The 20534-nt window shown below is 40.2% G+C and overlaps 1 protein-coding gene across 1 annotated transcript in view; it reads right to left on the bottom strand.

Moving 5' to 3' along the window:
* LOC104380089 (sodium channel protein type 5 subunit alpha) overlaps positions 1-20534 on the bottom strand; it is a 174209-nt gene that overhangs the window by 84383 nt on the left and 69292 nt on the right. The window contains 4 exon segments of the mRNA XM_086615079.1: positions 7379-7735; positions 9178-9351; positions 14163-14401; positions 18291-18423. Coding sequence (XP_086471205.1) covers positions 7379-7735; positions 9178-9351; positions 14163-14401; positions 18291-18423 — 903 coding nt within the window.

Raw genomic sequence — 20534 nt, 5'->3', positions numbered from 1 at the left:
CTTCCCGAATACTGCTCAAGCAAGGATGGATAATGGGGAATACAAACAGCCAAAATTGCTTTGGGACACATGGACTATGCAGGTAGCTGGCAAGCAAAATATGAAGGGAGAAGCTGGGAAATCTGCTGGTGTTCAGCTATTTTCCTCTGAGGTTTGAATTCTCGGGTATCACACTAACCGTACCTGCTGCCAGCTGTAAGCATACATCAGTAGGAGCAGCACGGATGGTAACATGCTGACAGTTGTTTTGACTCTGTTTTGCTTGTGTCCCCAAATGTGCTTATTCATGTGTTCAGGGCTGCTCTTCTGCAAAGCAGCACGTGACTCAAGAAAGAGAATTCTCCTCTCTTATATAAGTGTCCGAGTTGATGAGATAGATTCAAATGACACTTCCACTTCTGCCTAATGATCCCTTGAGCTCTCTGACTTCTTCTGGACCCTCTAACTCTCCAGCCATCACCTCCAGTATTCCCCCAGTTCTCATTATGGCTCCTGCAGCTTTCTGATGAGTCCTCCTCCTCCACGGCGTCCCACACACGCTCCGCTTTGCAGATTTTGTGTGTCCTGACGATGACTGTTACTGACATGCCTATTCTCGCCTGTTTGTCTAGTGGCCTTCTCAGCTGATGTAACCAAAACACAAATGCATATTTCCAGAATGTTGGGAGCTGCTGAAAGAGCAGATAAGGTGAACAACGGCATCCAGGACACGAGCATAGGGGTGCAGAGAAAGCAGAGGGGAAGGCAGTGCTCATGCAAGACCTGGGACAACCTGAACTTCTCTTTGAATCTTCTGTGGATGCACATTGCCTTGCAAAACAGGGCTCTTCCCCAGCTTTACAAAGTTGCATCTTATCCCCTTTTCTTTCCATTTTACAAGAAGTGGAACTGGTGAGTCCCAAGGAGAGCACCTGCTTGGTGGTAGTAGTGCAATATACAAAGCTTGAGGACACAGACCTCTATTGTTTGTTGAAAATTTAAAAAACTCCGCACCTAAAATGTTGTAACTTAGGCTTGTAATACCTTCTCCCCAAACTTGCTTTAATTTCCAGAACACAGATCTAACCTGGTATTTGAAATGAGAAGGCACATAGTATCTTAAAACTCCAGCTCACTTATATTAATCATCAGACACAATGCGAATACTACATTTCACTCCAAGGAGATTAACCTTTATTCACAGAGTGGATTTCTTCAGTGGCCCCCATGAATAAGAGTATGTTTGTCATTAAATGCAAAAATAATTACTTCGTTGAGGGCAGCAAGTCTGGCTGCAGTTCTGGAGTTGTACATTTCTCTAGGGATAGGTAGCAAAAACCATGCAAATGGGGCTTCAGTAGTTCTACACTTGTATATAATTTGAAAAGAAAATAAGGAGATAGCTGGAAATGTGCTATCATATGTCATCAGTGTTCCATTTTTATTCGTTTATTGGCACAAGAAATCTTAATGAATGAGGCTTTGTTCCTTTGGGGTAAAGCAACCCTTATTCATGCTGTAAAAATTTTCATGGTCTTGAAACCCCCCGGTATAATGCTTCATGTCCTTTAAAAATGCCAGTCTTGATGTAGCTTCCCTCAGCGACAGTCTCTTCATGTCAGGCAGAAATACAAGTCTCATCTGAAGACCTTCTTTGACCATCATAATATGCTTTTGCTATCTGAGATCTTGAAATGTAAAATTGTAATCCACTTTTACCTAGACATGTTAGATGCCTAGCTATTTTGCTATTACTTGTGATTTTACCACAAGGGACAGTGATAGTTCTCTATCTCCATTTAATTTAAACAAAGAGAAAATCCGACACATTACCATAAACCTCTTTCAAGCCTGGCTGTGATCTGCTGAGAAATTTGCAGTGATGGAGAGGTATCAGTATTGGGTGAGACAGGACTTTATGGCCACTTCTACATTAATAAATGAAATGTGCCCAAGAACATTTTCTGGCACTGAAGACAAATGGAGAAGATCATCTTGTTCCATATTATCAAACTTCTTTATACCCTGCACTGACCACAAACTTCCAGCTGGGATAGTCCCTTACCTGTGAAACTCCTGTTACATCCATACAGTTGGTCAGCTAATGGATATCCCCAGGATGGGCTACCAGTCTGCCTACACAGTGGCCATATACACTCCCTCTTATGTTCCTCAATTAGAGACCATGGTGCTCAGGTGGTAGCACTCTATTATTATTATTAATTACCCCAGAGTAATTAAGTCTAGGAAGTAGTTTTATACAGAAACAAATGTCCCATGCTAAAGACCATACAATGCAAATAATAGCCCTGTCTCACATGTTTATACACTACACACCACAGCTACCTCCTTTTTCAGGTTTTTGTTGTTTGCTTGACTGCAAACACCAAACTAAAGGCGATATTAGCAAAGGAAAAAAAAAAAAAGGAAACAAAGTTAATCAAAATTAAACCTTTATCACATGCCATTACTTTGTTCTTAATGTTAAAAAATAGGCAGTAAAGAAAACAATTGATCTGAATAGATGAAAATTTGTAGACGCACATAGAAAGTGACCTTGTCAAACAGTAGGATTACAGTCATAGCTACTACGTATTAGACAGCCACATGGGACCCAATGACTCCTTATGTTACTTAGGGTCTCTCGCTTAGGAATGTGATTCAGGACAGGAAATTGCTATGAATTTCTTCTTATAGACTAAGCTTCACATATAGAACCATAGAATCATTTAGGTTGGAAAGGACCTTTAAGATCATTGAGTCCAATTGATAACCTGACACTGCTGAGTCCACCACTAAATCATGTCCCTAAGGGCCACATCTACGTGTCTTTTAAAACCTCCAGGGATGGTGACTCCATATGCCTGTAGTCACTTCTCTTCCTTGCTCAAACAATCCTCCCCATCCCCTGGATGGGCCCCAGGTATGTCTGACTTTTTCAGAGAAAAGTTTCCACTGAGTTTAACCAAAGCAGGACACTTCAAATCTCTCAGGTTACAAGGTCAAGCCCCCTGTTAACATGTTTCCTTCACAAACTAATTAAGCTCCATCTCACACGCTGCTGGTTTGAGGCTAGTCAGTCTTGCTGGAAAGTCCACCTAAACAACCTCACTGTGCTGATAGTCAGAAGGCTCCTTTCCAATCCGAGCCTAAAGGTACATACAGTGATTCATATCCCTTTGTTTTGGAATGAGCAGTATCCTGTCATTTAAACTGTTCTCCTTTCATGCCTAGCTCTGCATTCCCTTCATCAACTTAATATTCCTATACCGTGCTTTTCCCAGTAGTACTTCATCTTTCTTGAGCATCAGTCATTAATGGAGTATATTGCATACCCAGGATTGCAGATCATTGTGCAACAGTGTTTATACCCTCCTTTTTCTTCTGTAATTGCCTTTCCTGATACGTATTAGAATCTCATTTACCTTTCCAATGAGTGCAGTGTATTGGTACATTGTACATGTAAATATCTACAGCTGAGTTTGTCTCCCAAGACTTCAGGGATAGAAATAAGTATTTTTAGGGTCTACTTAATCTGATGTATTTTAGATGTCTTTTTGGGTAAGATTTTATGACTTCGTAGACTCCATTAAACAGATCTGACTACAAAGGCTTCTCCATGCAATTATCTCAGCGGTAGATGTTCACAGCAACTGATACATATACTTCTATTATCCTCTCAAACATTTTCTGTTGGTAAGCTATTTGATCATAACATAAATTCTTAAACAGGGCTGAGTGCATGACCTTACACTCTGTATTTCGTAATTCCATATATCACACAATAATTCAACAATAATCGTTATGCAATTCTTCCTACAGAATAGCCTGATACTCTAAAAATTGGTGATGCTTTCTACCTTTGTGTTCTCAGAAAATGTCATTAATATTTTTTCTGAGTGAATAGCATTTCCATGGACAGTAGATAAGAAAATGCCAAGGACTGATCCTCAAAGAGCACTTCCAGCCTTATATTTCACCTTTCAGGAAAACTGAAGATGTCACATCCCTGGTTACAGACTCTACATCTTGGCATGCTTGTGACTCCAGGAAGACAAAATTCCACCACCACGGAATTAACAGTAGCAGTGAATTAACCATCTTGCAGTGGATGTGCTGTGGAAGTACTAGGGGTTGTATGTAAATCAAGGTTCTGCATTAAATTCATCCACTCCCACATGCTGAGCCAGGCAGAGGTGAGACAACAGCAATCCAGAAACTCAGCGCTGAGGGTGAGTTCATGCATTGTGTCTATTAGCTTGGGCTAACACTAACTGGTGTTTTCTCGGTGCTGTCCGTATCATAAGCAGCCAAATTGCAGCATGAGCAGAGACAGTGAGCACATTTCTACCCTTCGCTTGGTAGCATTCCAGGAGAAGCTGGTAGAAAACAGGCTTCATCTCGGTGACCAGAAGCAGATTAAAAGGACAGCTTGGCCAGCGTACGTCATGCACACACAATGAGGTTGGAAGGTTGTTCCTTCTGTGACTGAAGCGTCAGTTTTATTCATGCACGTTGTTAGCACCCATTACACGAATCGTCCCCTGAGAAGTGGCTGGTGTCACGCTCGACTCTCGCATTGGCTGACCTGGTAGAGTATGGGGCACAGAGGACTGCCTCACTACCCAAATTCCCCTAAATCTTCTTAATAATTCCTGTCTCAGTGATTTTCCTTATTAACCCCAGTAACATAAATGTAAGTAGGAAATATGTTAAGCCCTCTATAAAACTTAAGAGTAAGCATGATTATTCAGTTAGCAATTTCAGAAGCTCCTTCTTACAAATGAGGGAGAAACTATTTTATTATCTATCTCGTTTGGCTTTACCTTCTAAAGTGGCTTCAATGACTCTAAAAACGCCTTCTGGTAATAGTAGCACAGTATTATTGTGCAAAAGGGCAGTTACACAGCACATAACTTTCCAACTTTGTTGTAAAGTTTAGTTCTTCGAAGATGACTCAAATATCAGCTGACCAGCAGTAAACATAGTTCCATGTGGCACTGCACTGGTCCAAGACATTTTCAGGATATATGAACACAAACCAAAGATTTAAGATTTCCTACAATTCCTTTTGACAGTTGGACTGCTCTATAACATGAAGTTGCCCACGGCACTTACTAACTCTCCTGGCTTTTCTTCCACCATTCCTTTGAATTTATGTTAGTGAGGCTCAGTAAGACCTGCAGACTGAATCACTGAACATATCACAGAATCACAGCAGTTGTAACTCTTCCAACACCAGTTTGCAGCCTTTACTTTAAAAAGAGTAAGTCTGCTCTGTAACACTTAGCCTTGCAGCTGAGGAAGTGACCACAGACACTACCCTAAGTACTGGCAGATGTGACAGATAAAAGTATTTAATATAGATGAGCGTGCAGACCTGCTACATAGGGAAAAAACACTGTGGGATTTCCTCCGTGCCTTCAGAGACTAAGAAAGTGTTCAGATTCCAAATGAGATACAACCTCAGGATAATATTTTTCGTATCAGAACTAACTCTTGAAACTCAGAGGAAGAACAAGGATCTCGGCAAGTTAAAAGAGAAACTTTGCTGGCACAGATTGCAACAGAGTTCCAGGTAAAAAAGTTGGTGCTCAAGCCTCCTTATTTTAAAGGGCTTGTGGTGCTTTTCAGCTTTTTGGGTCTGATAATGTTCAGCAAATAAGTGAGTTTGTGAATTCAGTCCACTCTCACTGAAGAAAGCAAGAATTTTGCTGATGCCAGAGGAATAAGATGACCTTCTCTCTACCTGCTTATCAACATCATGAAATCTCTGTGTAATGCAGTTGACACCGGATGAGTCTCATGATTCAGAATCTGTTGTTCTTTTAACACCTATGAATTTTTTTTTTTGAGTGATCTACAGACAATAACCATTCCTATTCACCAGTCATTGCCGCATGCTACAGAACTGTTGGCTGAAAAGGATAAAGGTGGCATTTTTCCTTTCAGCTGACCAGAAACTTCAGCTCATCCAGGCTGACAGAGGTTTTCAATATTTATTTTACATCTGAGACAGTCTTTTTTGAGCACTGAAGGTTAAATATTTGTAGATAATGTTAGTGCAATAGCTACTGAATCAGATTTTACATTTAATAGAACTTATGCACACTGATGAGTGCTAATATCTAAGGGTATCAGATGTTTCAAATTCACATCTTTCCATAATCTATGAATATTTCAAAAGTTAACATTTTTCCCAGAATCTACCACATGTTATTTTTAGATTTTATTATCATATACAGAATACAGCACTTAAGGGCAGGGGGAGATCCAGAACTTTCTGGATCTCTCACAAAACTCCTCAACAAGATATGCAGAAAGTAATAATTTGCCTCAACTCCTCTAATCACATTTAGTTCCAAGAAAAATCTGCAGAAATGGGAAGTCAGGGAAAAAAAACTTAAGTAATCTGCCACTTTCTAAGTAATCATAGGTTAATCATTTGATTTTCATAAAAAACCTCTATGAAATATAATTTGCTCTTGCAATCAGCATTTTCAGTGCAAAACTAACTGTAAAAATCTAAATTAAAGCAAATAAAAAAACGTGCTCTGATTTTTCTACAAGCTCTTTTAAGAACTTTTCTATCCCGGCACTGAAAACCAAAACATTGGGTACTTAAAAACAAAACAACCACTAAAAGCAAAACCCAACATTTTTTTATAGCAGCATCTACTATTAAACAACTCACTACCTAAACAGTAAGCCCATTAGAGCCACAATGTCAAAGATGCTCTGTAAGCTGAACAGGCGAAACATTTCCACGATGACTGCAAGCCAGCAAAGCGCTCCATAAGATGTCAACAGGGAAATACAATTCAGTCTTAATAGGTTCAGAGCTTACGTAAGCCATGCTTATGGGATAGTCTATTAAAAAACCAAGTGAGCAAGTGACATTACTGTAAACACAACCTGCAGCTTCCTAGAACATGCAGGCCAAAGACATTTGAAACTCCACTCAAAGGCACTGTGCTAGCTGCAAGGTTCACGTGTTCCGGACCAACGATGAAGAGAAATAAAAATATCTCCCAATAAAGTGACGGTTGAAGTGATATTCACTCCTGTATACAAAAGAGATCTGGAATCCCTTCAGCTTCATGAATGGCTTAAGAAATAAAATCGTCATAACTCATCCATGTGCCTTTCTTCTAGTAAAACATTATCTGTTTTTCTGAAAAAAAAAAAAAAAAAAAAAAGGAAGCCTTCATTCCTAATTAGTAATGCAATGCTAGCAATTTTGTATTTGCTATATGAACAAGTTTCTCTAGGTGACAATTTGGTTCATTGAATTAAAGCCATGGAGCAATGTGAGATTTGCCTTTTCTGGATAAAAAAAAAAATGGTACATTTGCACACAGCTGCCAGGAAAGGGATAAAAAACATCTCGAGAACTCACCACTAAGTTTCCTATCACCATGACCAACAAGAAGACAAGAAGGCACAGCGGCTGCCCAGCTACTTCCATGCAGTCCCACATGGTCTCAATCCACTCCCCACACAAAATTCGGAAGATGATGAGGAACGAGTGGAAGAAATCGTTCATGTGCCACCGTGGCAAATTGCCAGTCGTGCTTATCTTCTTCACATTGTCCATGTAGCTTTTCCCGAAGAGCTGCATTCCTACCACGGCAAAAATAAAGACGATGATTGCCAGCACAAGAGTGAGGTTACCGAGGGCACCCACTGAATTACCAATGATTTTAATGAGCGTATTTAAGGTCGGCCAGGACTTTGCCAATTTGAAGACTCGCAGCTGTGAACAAAACATAAACAACAGTGTCAGTTCACAGAAGCAACAGACATTTCAGCCGATGAATTATTAAAGCGAGTAAAACTTCAGAGATGTTAAATGCCACAGTGTGTGCGGAACAAGGTGATTTTAGCCATACTTCCTGTTAACCTCACTACATCTATTAATAAAATATCAGCTGGGCTTCTTGGATGAGAATTAAGTTTTCCAGAGCTATGCTCTGCCTCGTTAGATAGACGTGCTTTTAGAGGCTTATTCCTCTGATATCATGGTGGGGAGAGGATGGAAGGAGAAAATCTCAGGTCTTAATATTTTCTTTTACGTTGCTTTTCCTCCTCAAATTAAACAGCCTGGCAGGCATGTGGGGGAAGGGGTTTAGGGTTTGATCCCACAAAGAGAGAAGCAATTCCTCTGTGTTTCAGAGCAAGCCTCAGCCAGATGTTATTAGCTGTTAGTTCCCAGGGTGAAAATCACCTCTGTGCTGAGGATCACGCAGTCTATGCACAACCCACATCCCTCTTAAGACCTATTTTAAGAGTGTAAATGGTTCCTAGCCCGTGTGCTGTGTTTTCAATTGAAGGTTTAATTTCAGCCCTATTGAAGAGGAATTGCTCAAAAACTAACAGGAGATTCTCAGGAACTAGCAGCAGCAGTGAAAAATTTGCGCTTTCAAGCAGCGCAGATAATTTAGGGGAAAAAAAAAAAAAAACAGGGAAAAAAAAAAGGTCTTCCACTAAGTGTAACCATAAGGGCTTATTTTCCTGGTCTTTCCAAGTTGTGAAGCCATATCATGGCCAGAATGATTAGCATGGACATCCTGGTACATGAAGTGCAACACAAATGTCAGGCTGGCAAGGAAACTACTTGTCTGTTCCAATATGTCGACAGTCTCTCATTAATAGAATACCGCTACCCCACGCGTAACAAAGGAGCTGACAGCTAAGGAGTTCCCTTGAAAGACAGATGCTATGTTATGCTGATCAGTTCTAGGAAAAAAAGTCACTCCGTGAATAATTCAAAGACGTTTTCTTTTGACAACATTGAAAAGAACGGTGACATGTTTATAACATAACACAGGAATAACAACTTCTAAAACAACAAGTTACTGGCTTTTGCCTTTCTTGGGCTATCAATTATCTGCTGACTATGCTAACAGATGTACAGGTATAAAATGGAGATTTTTGCAACAAATTCGAACTCAAACATTTTAAGTGTGCTACAAGTACCTGGCACAGCCAGAAGGAATCAAATTATGTTCTCATTTACCCTGATGTAAATCTGGAACAATTCCATTTATCCCGCAGCCTATAATTAGTGTCACGTACTGTTCACTAGTTTGCAGCAATTAAAGTCTTTATCAGCAGATGCGTTTTTAAGAAAATATGTTGCATTCATATCAAAGTTTATATGTAATAAGAGGGGTAAGAATAAAATAAGACCGTTACCAATCGAAAGGAGCGTAAAACAGACAGGTTTCCCATGCTGGACAAACCCAGTTCCATCAGGCTTAGAATAACAATTATGCTGTCAAAAATATTCCAGCCCTGCTGAAAATAGTAGTAGGGGTCAAGGGCAATTACTTTGAAGATCATTTCTGCTGTAAAAATCCCAGTGAAGACCTGCAGAAAGAAAATATGAAGTGAAAGTAAACTTTTGAGCACACCTCCCTGCTCGCACACTTTCCACTGATACAGGTGAACACAGAGGAAAGCCAAAAACATTTCACAAGCAAATATTTTATTTTTCATGGCTGATTCTTTATCGCTATTACAACTTTGTCTCGTCTTTTCACTGTAATATTTGATACTGCTGTAAACTTGCAATGACATCTGGGTTCAAGCTCTGGATTGGAACATACATTTCCATCTCCTTCCATCATCTGAATAATCCCAGTGGTAAAAAAGGAAAGTGTAAAGGTGCCTTTTATAAAGGTTAAATCTATGCATTTCAGTAGAGAAACCCAAATGAATGGAGTGGGAGTGTTAAAGGGGCATTTGGGTTGTAGTGTACCTTCTGTATTATCCCTTTTTATTTTTTAATTATTATCAATACCAGAGCAAAGCAAACCTCCAGTCATTCTGAGGTTATCGCTGGCAGTGAAGGTGATTAGAAACTCTAATTTGAGTCCTAGTATTTTTTTTACAAATAGTCACGGAAATTTTCACAGCATCTTGGGTACACATTGCTTATTTATGACCCAGTTCAAATGTCAGATGGTGGAACTTCTAATTGGAACATTTTTCTTTAAAACAACATATTAAGATTACCTATGAGGCAGAGGGAGAGGGGAAGGGAAGGCTGACAGTAAATTCATTTTTAACATATTCCTGTGAAGTATCTTAGAGAATTAGATCGTGTCCTTTCATATGCCCTCTTTAAGTAACAGTTTAAATGCACAATGCAAGGCTACAGTCAACTTAAAATGACAAAATACGTGCATCAAGTTCTTCATATACTATTTTGCTTTCATTCCAAGTCCCAGTACAAGCTGCACAGACCTTTATGTTTCTGAAAAATTCTCTATTGTACATATATATTAAAGCACATGGTTTTCCATGAAACAATCAACACTAATGCACCGTGTTGGTCAAAATAGAGGAGGGAATCCAGAGCTCACATATCAGTAACATACAGTCAAGGAGAAACGTTTTCCTTTCAATAAGCTGAATATTTGCAGGGTTATCCCAGCAAAACTGATCAACTCTGAGCAACAGAAATGAGAAATCCATTAAGATGTGGAAGGGAAAAGTTAAGATTATATGATTATGATATTAAGGAATAAAAATAATCATAGCCTGCATTTGAAGAAGGCTTGGCTTTACTCTGTAATGCTTTAGGAATGGATTCTTCCAAGTGGCCTTTTTACGTGATTCCTTATGTAAAATACCTTCTCTTTCTCATCAGGAAAATAATACCTTGGAATGCAACAATAATTTGGGACGCAGCAACATACAATCACCGTCTAATACCAAGAACCCAACACAACGACCCATCTCATATTTCTAACTAGCCAAAAATTTCTGAGTCACAGTGGTCAGAGATACCAAAGATTCCCACCAGAATGCTCCAATTTCCCTTAGGACAAGAGGAAACTGGATGTCTGTGAAATTGTATCCAGGGGACTGCCTTAAAAACCACGGTACCACGCTGCGTACATTATGCTACCATCTTGCTGAGAAATGACTCAGGAGGATCACTTTCTTTGCCTGAATCATTTTAATCAATAGCCTTCTGAGAAGGAAATGTCACAGTAAGATAGCAAAATGTCTGAGCCTTCCTGAAGGCATCAGGAATTCGCGTACGTGCACCAGCTACGAATTTCAAAAAGCGGTTGTCAGATCACCGGCACCTTGTACGCAACAACTGTGCTTGTACAAGACGCTGGATACTCAATATGATAAAGGCTGGAAAGAAAACAAGTAACTTAACATCCCACTGGTGCTAAATAGGACACTGCCGATTTTGAGGACTTTGTCTTAAAAAAAATCTTTTATCTATCATTTCAGCCATTTAGGCTTTAATATTGCATAATGGTAAAACCACCATTTATAAAGAAAAACAAAAATTGGGGAAATCTTGCTCTATCTACCCATTTTTTAAGTGGTAGCACTGCACAGGTAGATGAACCACATAAAGATGTACATGTGCTTGGCTGGCCTTCTGATCACATTTGAAAATGATTCCTGTAAGTGATGAACTAAAGGAGTCTGGAGGTAGCAGATGCTGCATGAAGTAGATGGACAATCAGAGCAGGAGATTTCCACTGGCTGGCAGCAGACAAAGAATTGCTCTCGGAGAAAGCAAATCCATATTCCACTTTCACTCTTTCATTTCTCTCAAAAACATTTGTTTTAAGGCAAAAATGCCAAAGATCTGTCCTTTTTAATATTTCTCCCCATTTAATGCTAGTATAATCATTCAAAGTAGGTTAGATGCAATGGCAAGACAACAGCCAGCCGGTGTGGGGGCAGAGGAGGGGTCTGGCTGTCTGCAGCTTAGGGGATGCAGTCACCTGGCAGCCTGCCTTCAAGCTGGGTCTCCCTTCCCTTTCATAGGTAATTGCAAAAAATGTCAATTTTCATTACTAATGACTTTGCAAAATCCTCTACAAAATGGAATTACCTTTCTCTGACCTTCTCTACTCGCAATCAAACCAGTTATGCAGGGGTTTAGTAAAGCTGGCAAGAGGAAGCTGGGACAGTCTGGCCCCTCACAGACTCATCTGGGATCTCAGGGGATGGGGAGCCCTGTCCATCAGCTTGCTACAAAAACTATTAGCCAACTGTTTTGCTTATTTTACACTTTAGCACAAAGAGGAGGAATAGCCGTAGGCAGTGCTGAGAAACTCACAGTGAGAGAATATTTTTTTTTTTGTAAAATTTTGCAAAATTTGCTTTGCAATTCCTCTCTCTGCTCATTGTCTCTATTTCCTTGTTGGCATCCGGTGAAGCCCTGCTCAGCCCCAGCAGTTCTGCAGGAGCTGCGTTGGCAGGAGGGGTGCCAGGGGCTAAAGTTTCACTGCCCATGGTCTGCAAAGGGAGAAGCTCATCTGCCAAAAGCAGAGCAAGAAGCAGACACATTTATTATCCTAGGAGCCAGAGGAGGAAAGGGGCAGCATTGCCACCTGCTCTGATGGATGTTGGGTCCAAAGTTTTTTAAAGTCATCTTAGAAGGCCACAAATTGCTGAGTGGAACAACAAGGAAGGCTGGCTGCAGAGTGGAGCTGGATGCAGTCCTGTGAGATGACTTTCTGAGCTACCCACCTCTACTGCTTTCTGCAGAGGACAAGAGCATGGGTTTGAAACAAGAGAGACCCAAACAGATTTTTGCTTAGCACAAAAACAGAGATAGATTTGCCAAGACACAGCAGCTGGAAAACTGAAGACTGCTCCCACAACCTAGGAGAAGAACCTCGACCTGCTCAAGGAGGCCCAGAGCTGAGAATAACAAGGATCGGGGTAAAGAAAAAAATCCATACATGATAGACCATATATGCTAGGATGGATGCAAAAAAGTCTGAATATTGCTGCTACACATCTAAAACTGTCAACGTAGGATGCTTCTCACTAAAGGGAGATATCACATCTGTAGTATCTCTGCATACTCCCACTATAGTCGATGGTCACTACAGTCACTGGCCTCCATGACATAGTTCACCTTATCCAAACATAAATGTCTTTAAAACATCACATTAATTGTGCCTTAAAATTGTCCATTACTCTCCGTTGAATTTAAAAGGAGACAAAGGCAACTGGCTCAGAGACTGCTACACTGGAAATACCTGAAGTTAGGCAAGGGGAATCCCACTTGGAGATAATGCAGCCTTTGTTTTCATAGAAATAAAGGGCTTTTTCATCTCCACTGTGAGCTTCACAAATGCAAACTTAGCAGCATCCACGTTCCAGGGTACTCCAGACTTACTTATGGTCCTATAGGATATCTCTGCTTCTACCACTAGATTTTAGGGGCAATTCCACCATGCCATAGCTAGATGGTCTATGCCTTTTCCAATACAGATCCTTCTAAAATTCAAAGGATTTTAAACATTACGTTTTAAAGCAGTAAAATATGGTAACTTTTAAACAAACTCTGAGAAAGATGATTAAAGAAAAAGCTTCCGTTTTGTAGTAACTGCAGAATTTTAGTGGCCCCCTGGGTTAACAAATTGTACCACATCGCCTCTGGAAAGGCTTTTCTGCTGTCCCTGCAGCTTGGCTGTAGATCTGCCACTCTGCTTTTTCTTGGAGAAGTGCGGTCTCTGCTTACTTTGCAACTCTCTCCAGGGCTTCTCCAGCTTGCACTTTAAGAGTTTCCTCCGGAAGCATCAGCCCTGCTTTGTTCTATGTCCCCTCTGCCCCAGAGTTTCCATGGAACCAGCACACATTGCTGGACGAGGCAGGGAGGAACAGTAGGACATACAGCGACATACAGAAAATGCACCATAGGCACCTTCCTGCATACATATCTATCTACAATGAAACACCACTCTATTTCCCTCCAAGATCTTTCCTTGTTGTTTTCTGCAGGCTTTTTTTAACTTAAAAGTCACTATTAATCACTGAGAACTGCCACTTTATCATTGCTTTACCAGAAATACCAAATAAACCTCATTAGCCTTTCTCTTATCTCATTTCCTTAAACAGAAACAAACTAGATACTTATCAGGAACAGCCCAGAAACATGGCTTTAATGGTTACTAATAACACTAGAATATGTTAGTTTAACAAAAATAAACCCTTAGAATCATAGAATGATTGTCCTTCGTTCATTTCACCCCCAGAAAGAGGTGACTGTGTGGACTTGCTTAACATGTTATAGGCAAAGTGATGCTGACAGCACATCAAAACAGGGTCTTTCCAAGCCACAGCCAAAACTTTAAAAAGCAGTAAATGCACTCCTCAGGTAGCACTTCAAGTTCACGTTCACTTACCAAGTTGCCTATGTAAAGCATGTGGTCAAACTCCTTTGTCATCTTATAATGCTCCAAGGCCATGAAAAGCGTGTTCAGCACAATGCAAAGGGTGATGGTGAGGTCGGTAAATGGGTCCATTACCACGAACTTGACAAATTTCTTGATTAAAAGCCAAAGTGGGCAGCAATCCCAAATGAGAAATTTAACAGCAAAGTGGTTCCAGCAGGGAGGACATTTCTGGTGTGATTCCTCGAGCTCTAAGTCACAAGCAGTAAAGCAGCAGTCAATTCACAGAGTTATGTGACAAGAGAACACTTAAAATGACTCATAACATAGTGGAAAGCCCCTGAATTACCCCAAACTTTTATTTAGGATAAAAATATTTCTGTCCTAACAGGCTGGCAAATCACACACTTTGGGGTGTTTGCCAGTTGACCTGCACTTAACAGACAGTGACCTATTCTGAAAGAAATAACCTTTTAAAAGTGTCACAAGCCAAAAGGGAGAATCACACTAAATATGTAAAGTCTAGTATTATATATAGGCTCAGATTTTTACTCTGTTTTCCCTTTTGGCAAGCTCAAATGGATAAGAATACATTATCCTCATTTAACTTAGATTGGAATACTTAATTTTCATTCCCAAATCTCATTTTTTAAGTATCTTAAGTAATACCTTTTAAAGCAGTTAAGAGAGGAAAGAGCTTAAATCCAATAGAATTGATTTAAGCACCTGAGAACCAGAGTATCACTGGTTATCCATAGGGTTTCTGTTCTTGATCTGCAATCCAAAAAGGCATTAAGTATCTGATTTCTTCTGAAAGGCCCACATACAAAATCAGGGGAGTGCATAAGTCATTTAGAAAATTAAGCCAAAGCTCCAGTGTTCTTTAGAAAGGTGTTTTTAAAATATTACCTAAAATACGACTTTTATATGTTCATTTTATTTGAGCACAAAAGAAATGAAATGGCTTCATAAGTATAATTTGTGTTAAAGGGTGAAAAAGAAAAGCTGAAAAAGACAGTTAATGGCTGAATGATAATGATTAGCAGAATTGCTTAACGTTTTCCTTTTCTGATTCCTTTATGGGCATGGAATGCTGCATAACAGTTTTAGTCTATATAATTAGAACCTGCACTGATAACAGGAAAACTTCAGCCAAGCCTGTTATTTCAATCAGTTTATAAACAGCCTCCTCTCTCAAGCCAGGATGCATTCTCTGTGCATTTTCCTTCATTGGACAACACAACTGCAGTATTAGGTGTCTTCTAGCAAGCCTTCAAAATATCAGACAATGTCTTCCATGTACAGTTTTGCACAAACATCTTCACTACTCCGAGATCTCTGGGAAATCAAATTGCTTCCAAAAAATAACTATGTCTTTCCAGCCTCCAAACAGATAGTCTACAGGTAAGTGCCTAAAATGATGTGATAACCATCCGTATCCCAAACAATTGAATCAAAAATAGCCCAAACCTCAAATAAGAGTTTTCTGGGGAGATCTTATAGCAGCCTTCCAGTACTTAAAGGGGCCTACAGGAAAGCTGGAGAGGGACTTTTTACAAGGGTGTGTAGTGATAGGACAAGGGGCAATGGCTTTAAACTGAAAGAGGGGAGATTTAGATTAGATCTAAGGAAGAAATTCATTACTCTGAGGGTGGTGAGGCACTGGAACAGGTTGTCCAGAGAAGTTGTGGCTGCCCCGTCCCTGGAAGTGTTCAAGGCCAGGTTGGATGAGGCTTTGAACAACCTGATCTAGTGGAAGATGTCACTGTCCATGGCAGAGGAGTTGGCACTAGATGATCTTTAAGGTCTCTTCCAACTCGAACTGTTCTATGATTCTACGAATTTCAATGCAAAATCCTAATTTTGCATTTTTTTGGAAACCCATCTCAAAGTAATAAAGAGTTTGGTGCAGTCACTTCCTAAAGGACCTAATTTTCCAGGTAAATCCAGAAGAACTCATCTGTCTGTATCCATACTCCTCACAATCACTTCTAACCAACCCACTGTTATTAATTTTGGCACCCTCATGATGGACACACATCAAACGAATGACTCTTTTCTCTGAGGCTTCACACTCAGCACAAGCCCCTTTAAGTCCAGGTTGCTGCTGAAAGGGGTAGTTTCACCCCTCTCAGCCCCAAGTTATTTCACTGTCCTTTTGCCAGCTTTTGTGCTCCTGGACCTTCTGGGTGAGCTGGTTCTGCTTGCAGATCCAGCTGAAAACCAATAGTTTGTACAGGTTAATCAAACTGCAGGTACACAGCAAGGGGAGAAGAAAGGTGTGACTCTCCTCTTTTGGCAGTGATGTGGCATTAAACGGGTTTAAATCAACAAAGAACCCACATCTTTCCCACCATGGGTGACTTTTAGAAATCACAACAGATTTAATAGTTTTTGAAAGACATCTGCAAAAGGAAAAGGAAAATTAGACTCAACTGCTTTTTTTTCTGTTACTTTATATTGTGTTTTAAAAAATGGTCAAAGTTTGTGGTGAAGGTATTTTTCCTCTTATTTTTGAATGAAAAAAAAATTAGGTCTTTCCTTGTCTGTAAGGCTTTGCAATGTCTGGGAAAACCAGGCAGGTGATGACTACCCAAGAGCCAAGAGCAGAAACCAGGTAACTAAAGGGGAAGGGACTTTCTAGTCTGGCTGTTTCATACAATTTGGTACAAATCATACAGCTATTATTATAGCTAAAGCCTGTGATATATTTTACTCTGATTTGATATTCCTCTTGTTGTTAACAAGTATTCAATTTCAATGACTAATCAAAGTCTGAGAGTTAGAAAATCTTTGATAAGGATTGAAACAGTTTTCTTCTACATGAGGCTAAAAATGTACATCCTCAGAGTTACCGTAGACTTGATGGTCTCTATTTCTGTGGTAAAAAGTAGTAGACACTACCATTAAATAAATAAGAAGAAGTCCAGCTCAGGCCTTTTAAGCATTCTTAACGCATTACAAAGAAGCAAATCAATCATAAAGCTAATTGCTAAATACCCCACAGAAAACAAAGAAAACCTTTGCAGACTACACTAAACACTGGAATACGTTGAAGTGATTATTTACCTGTCAAGAACACAACTCTTTATTTATTTAAACATATATACATCTGTTCTGGCCACAATACTGCTGAATATAGCCACAGGGGATGGTAAAAAGCTGAGGGAAAAGAAGGATTTGGTGGTTACATGCTGGGCTGTCTCCAAAGAGCTAGGTTCAGTCGCTTTCTGTAAGGCATCTCCCAGACAAGTTCCTCTGTCTTGCCTTGCCTTCCTCTTCCTCAGTAATACAGAGAATAAGGCTGCAGGAGAATCTAAAATTTCCCTTGCTCCACATCACGTTCTTGACAGACATTTTTCTATACTCTTCATGGCTACCACCTATCTGGTCTCAATTTACAACATAGGAGACATGAGGAACTGTAAGAAGTCCTTTCATGCATGTAAAGAGCCTGGAAATGTGATGTTTTGCTAAGAGTTGTTGTCTCGCTACCAATAAATTTGTGAAAGGGAAATGCAAAGTTCCTGTGTGTGGAAAGATAGGGAAGGGAAATCCTCCTGTACCTAACGAGAAGCCTAATAAGCAATGGAAAATTTCGCTGAGAAATACTTGCATGGTCAAAAGGGTCCTTTGAGCATCCTTAAATTTCACAGTGGGATTCAACCACCCACAAAACTGATGTGTCCCACTAGTTGCTCTGCAAGGAGGAGACTTTCTTCCCCCATGACTTGGAAGTTCTGCAAGTAGCTGGTGACTGCACATGCCAGGCTTTGCATCAGCTCCAGAGAGATGAGATATAAATGTATGCACAGTCACCCAAACAGTCTGGTGCTCCACTACCCTGCATCTTGTTTAGTCCTGTGCAAATTAAATGCCATGGAGGTAAAAAATGTTACCAGATCTGACTTTCTGATTATATGGCCTGTGTTTTGTCAGAATTTTTACAAGTGCATGGATAAGATAGAGATGATATTGCCTTCTGTTATAGCTTTGCCTATATCGTAGGGGTTGCAACAACTATCTATAACGCCTTCTTGCAAAACAACAAGAGTTCAGTATTAAGATCTTTTGTGTCACTTGTTCCTGCCAGTCAACATGCATATAGCTTGGAGCTGGGGAACCAAAGATGTGTCTTACCTTCCAGGGCACTGGTGATGATGCTGACAGCGCTCACTGCCCTCTGCCTCTGAAAGGGTTCGTCCGAGTGGTCCACCGACGGGCGGTGGGGCATTAAAAGCTGCTTCTTGCTTGCCTCGTCCGAGGGAGAGGTCTGTTTAAATGAACACATCGGATCAGCAGAATAAAAACTAGGCAGATGTGGGGCAGCATTCTCAAAACGGCCTAAGTACTATTTTTCCCATCTGAGAAGTCCAAAGCTCACTGATTTCCCCATTAGACACATGCTGATGGGGTACTGCTTTTGAAAATGGCACTTTGAGCAATTTTGGAAACTTTGCCCTGCCCTTTGCCTTCATGTAAACAGGTGAAAGGCACAGGTGAAAATAAAGGGACGCTTCTAATGCCGGAGAAATAGCAGTGCTGCTTTACCATGCTCTTTGCTTGTGAAAGAAGCCCTGCTTAATTACATTAATTATTCCATTATTTCTGAAATGTGTTAACTGTTTAATTATACTGCTAGAAGAGGAAAAGGGGCGTGGGTAACAGCTCCATTACAGGCCTCATATCATACCAAGCAAACGGATTCCTCAACACATGTTTTCTCTTGTTCTGAAACCCTGCCAAATCTCAGGAACATTTTGTCATTCTGGTGATCTTTGGTGTCACGGATTCTGAAGCTCCATAATTAGGGAAGAATTTCTTCTTTTTTTCTCAGGAAAAAATAAAAAATAACCCGAAATATCTAATTCTCAAGTTTCTCAAGCAAAAGCTTAAAAAAAAAAAAAAAAAAAAGAAATCAAATACCAGGAAAACAGAACTCCTAAACTGTCTTTATTTAATGTTTTATTTTAAATTAGTTTTACGCTTTTTGAAGGCTTGGGTTTCTGAAGTCAGCCAGAAACACAGTATAGCTGCAGACACTCACTGTATTAAATACTTTATATTGTCAGCTCACAGGAGCAGGATGTTAAGACTTTTATTATTACAAGCTCCCACTTCATGCAGAGACAAATCCAGCTTGCTTTACTCCTCCAGCTCTCCCATAGGTAGAAGGAAAGGTGATGGTGGAGATGTAAGGATCTAGGAAAGCCAAGTTCAATGCCATTCTCTGTCACAGACCTCCTGGTCAAGACACTCAGTTTCCCAAAATAAATGTTTAGCCAGGCCCTGTCCTGCTCCTCCAAGCATACAGGCTGTGAGGTCCAAGATACTAACTAAGCAAGAGAGATGAACTGTAGATAGATGGGTCCTGATGGCTCTTGCAATATAGCTCAAGGAAATGTGAAATGAGAAGAAATGCCTACAAAGATGATAACCCCTGGTTTATCCAGGTATCAGAGCTACAGGAATCAGACTCAGTCTTCTGGATCTTCTCTCATCACTTGCGTCTGAAATGGCCCTAATCATCCCAAGCAGCTCCTGGGGTGCCAAGATGAGCCATGGGCAGCAGCTCCACAGCTTTGCCATCTGTGCCTGGGACATGCACTCAGAGGGACTGAGGATTCCTCCTCTTCGCCATTTCTCTAGTGAAACTGCTCTTCAAGAAAGGCAATTCCTTGAGAACGGCAAGAGAAAAGTGCTGAAGCTCTACAAGCTGTCTTTCTGGAGTCTGACCTCTTCAGAGCAGAGGACACCCCCTTGTCAGGTGGTCGCAAAGGACAAAGCCACTTGGCCACTGGTTGACACTGAAAATCGCCAGGATACTTGTCCCAGGTCACTTCAAAGTACTGCAGTTAAAAATACCAATCCCTGCAAGATGACAGAAGAGTAAGGACTTGTACAGCAAGCACTTGAACACCAGGAAAGCAGTAATGGCTTTTTTTTTTTTTTTAATAAAATGTTCTCTTTTCTTAAAACCATTGGATCATTGTCCATTGAGTTACTGATGCAGTCATCTCAAAAGGAGAGGTGTAATCAGAATCTATTCGAAGAGACTTTTGCTTGTGCACAACTTAACAAGAAAATTCTCTATCCTTGGCTTAGGAGCTGGGGAAATCAGGAATGGTGTTTCGAATGCATTAGTTCGCTTGATTCCCTTCACCTCAAAAACATCCAATAAAAAACAAAGAAACAACAAATGTTTTATTAATGAAGCAAGCATCTACAAAATTGCATAATCATTCGCACCAGTTTGGAGTACATAACAAATACATGGGTTCAAAAAGAAATAACTAGACAAGGAGATAAAAAACATGACGGAGACAAATTTCTGAGTAGAATAAACTAAAAAAGTACAAGTAAAGAAAAAGGAAAAAAAAAAAA

This window comes from Tauraco erythrolophus, chromosome 7 (genome assembly GCF_009769465.1).
Source record: "Tauraco erythrolophus isolate bTauEry1 chromosome 7, bTauEry1.pri, whole genome shotgun sequence".
Taxonomy (NCBI): Eukaryota; Metazoa; Chordata; class Aves; order Musophagiformes; family Musophagidae; genus Tauraco; species Tauraco erythrolophus.
Note: the sequence above shows the minus strand (reverse complement) of the source record. Positions and strands in the feature narration are given on the sequence as shown.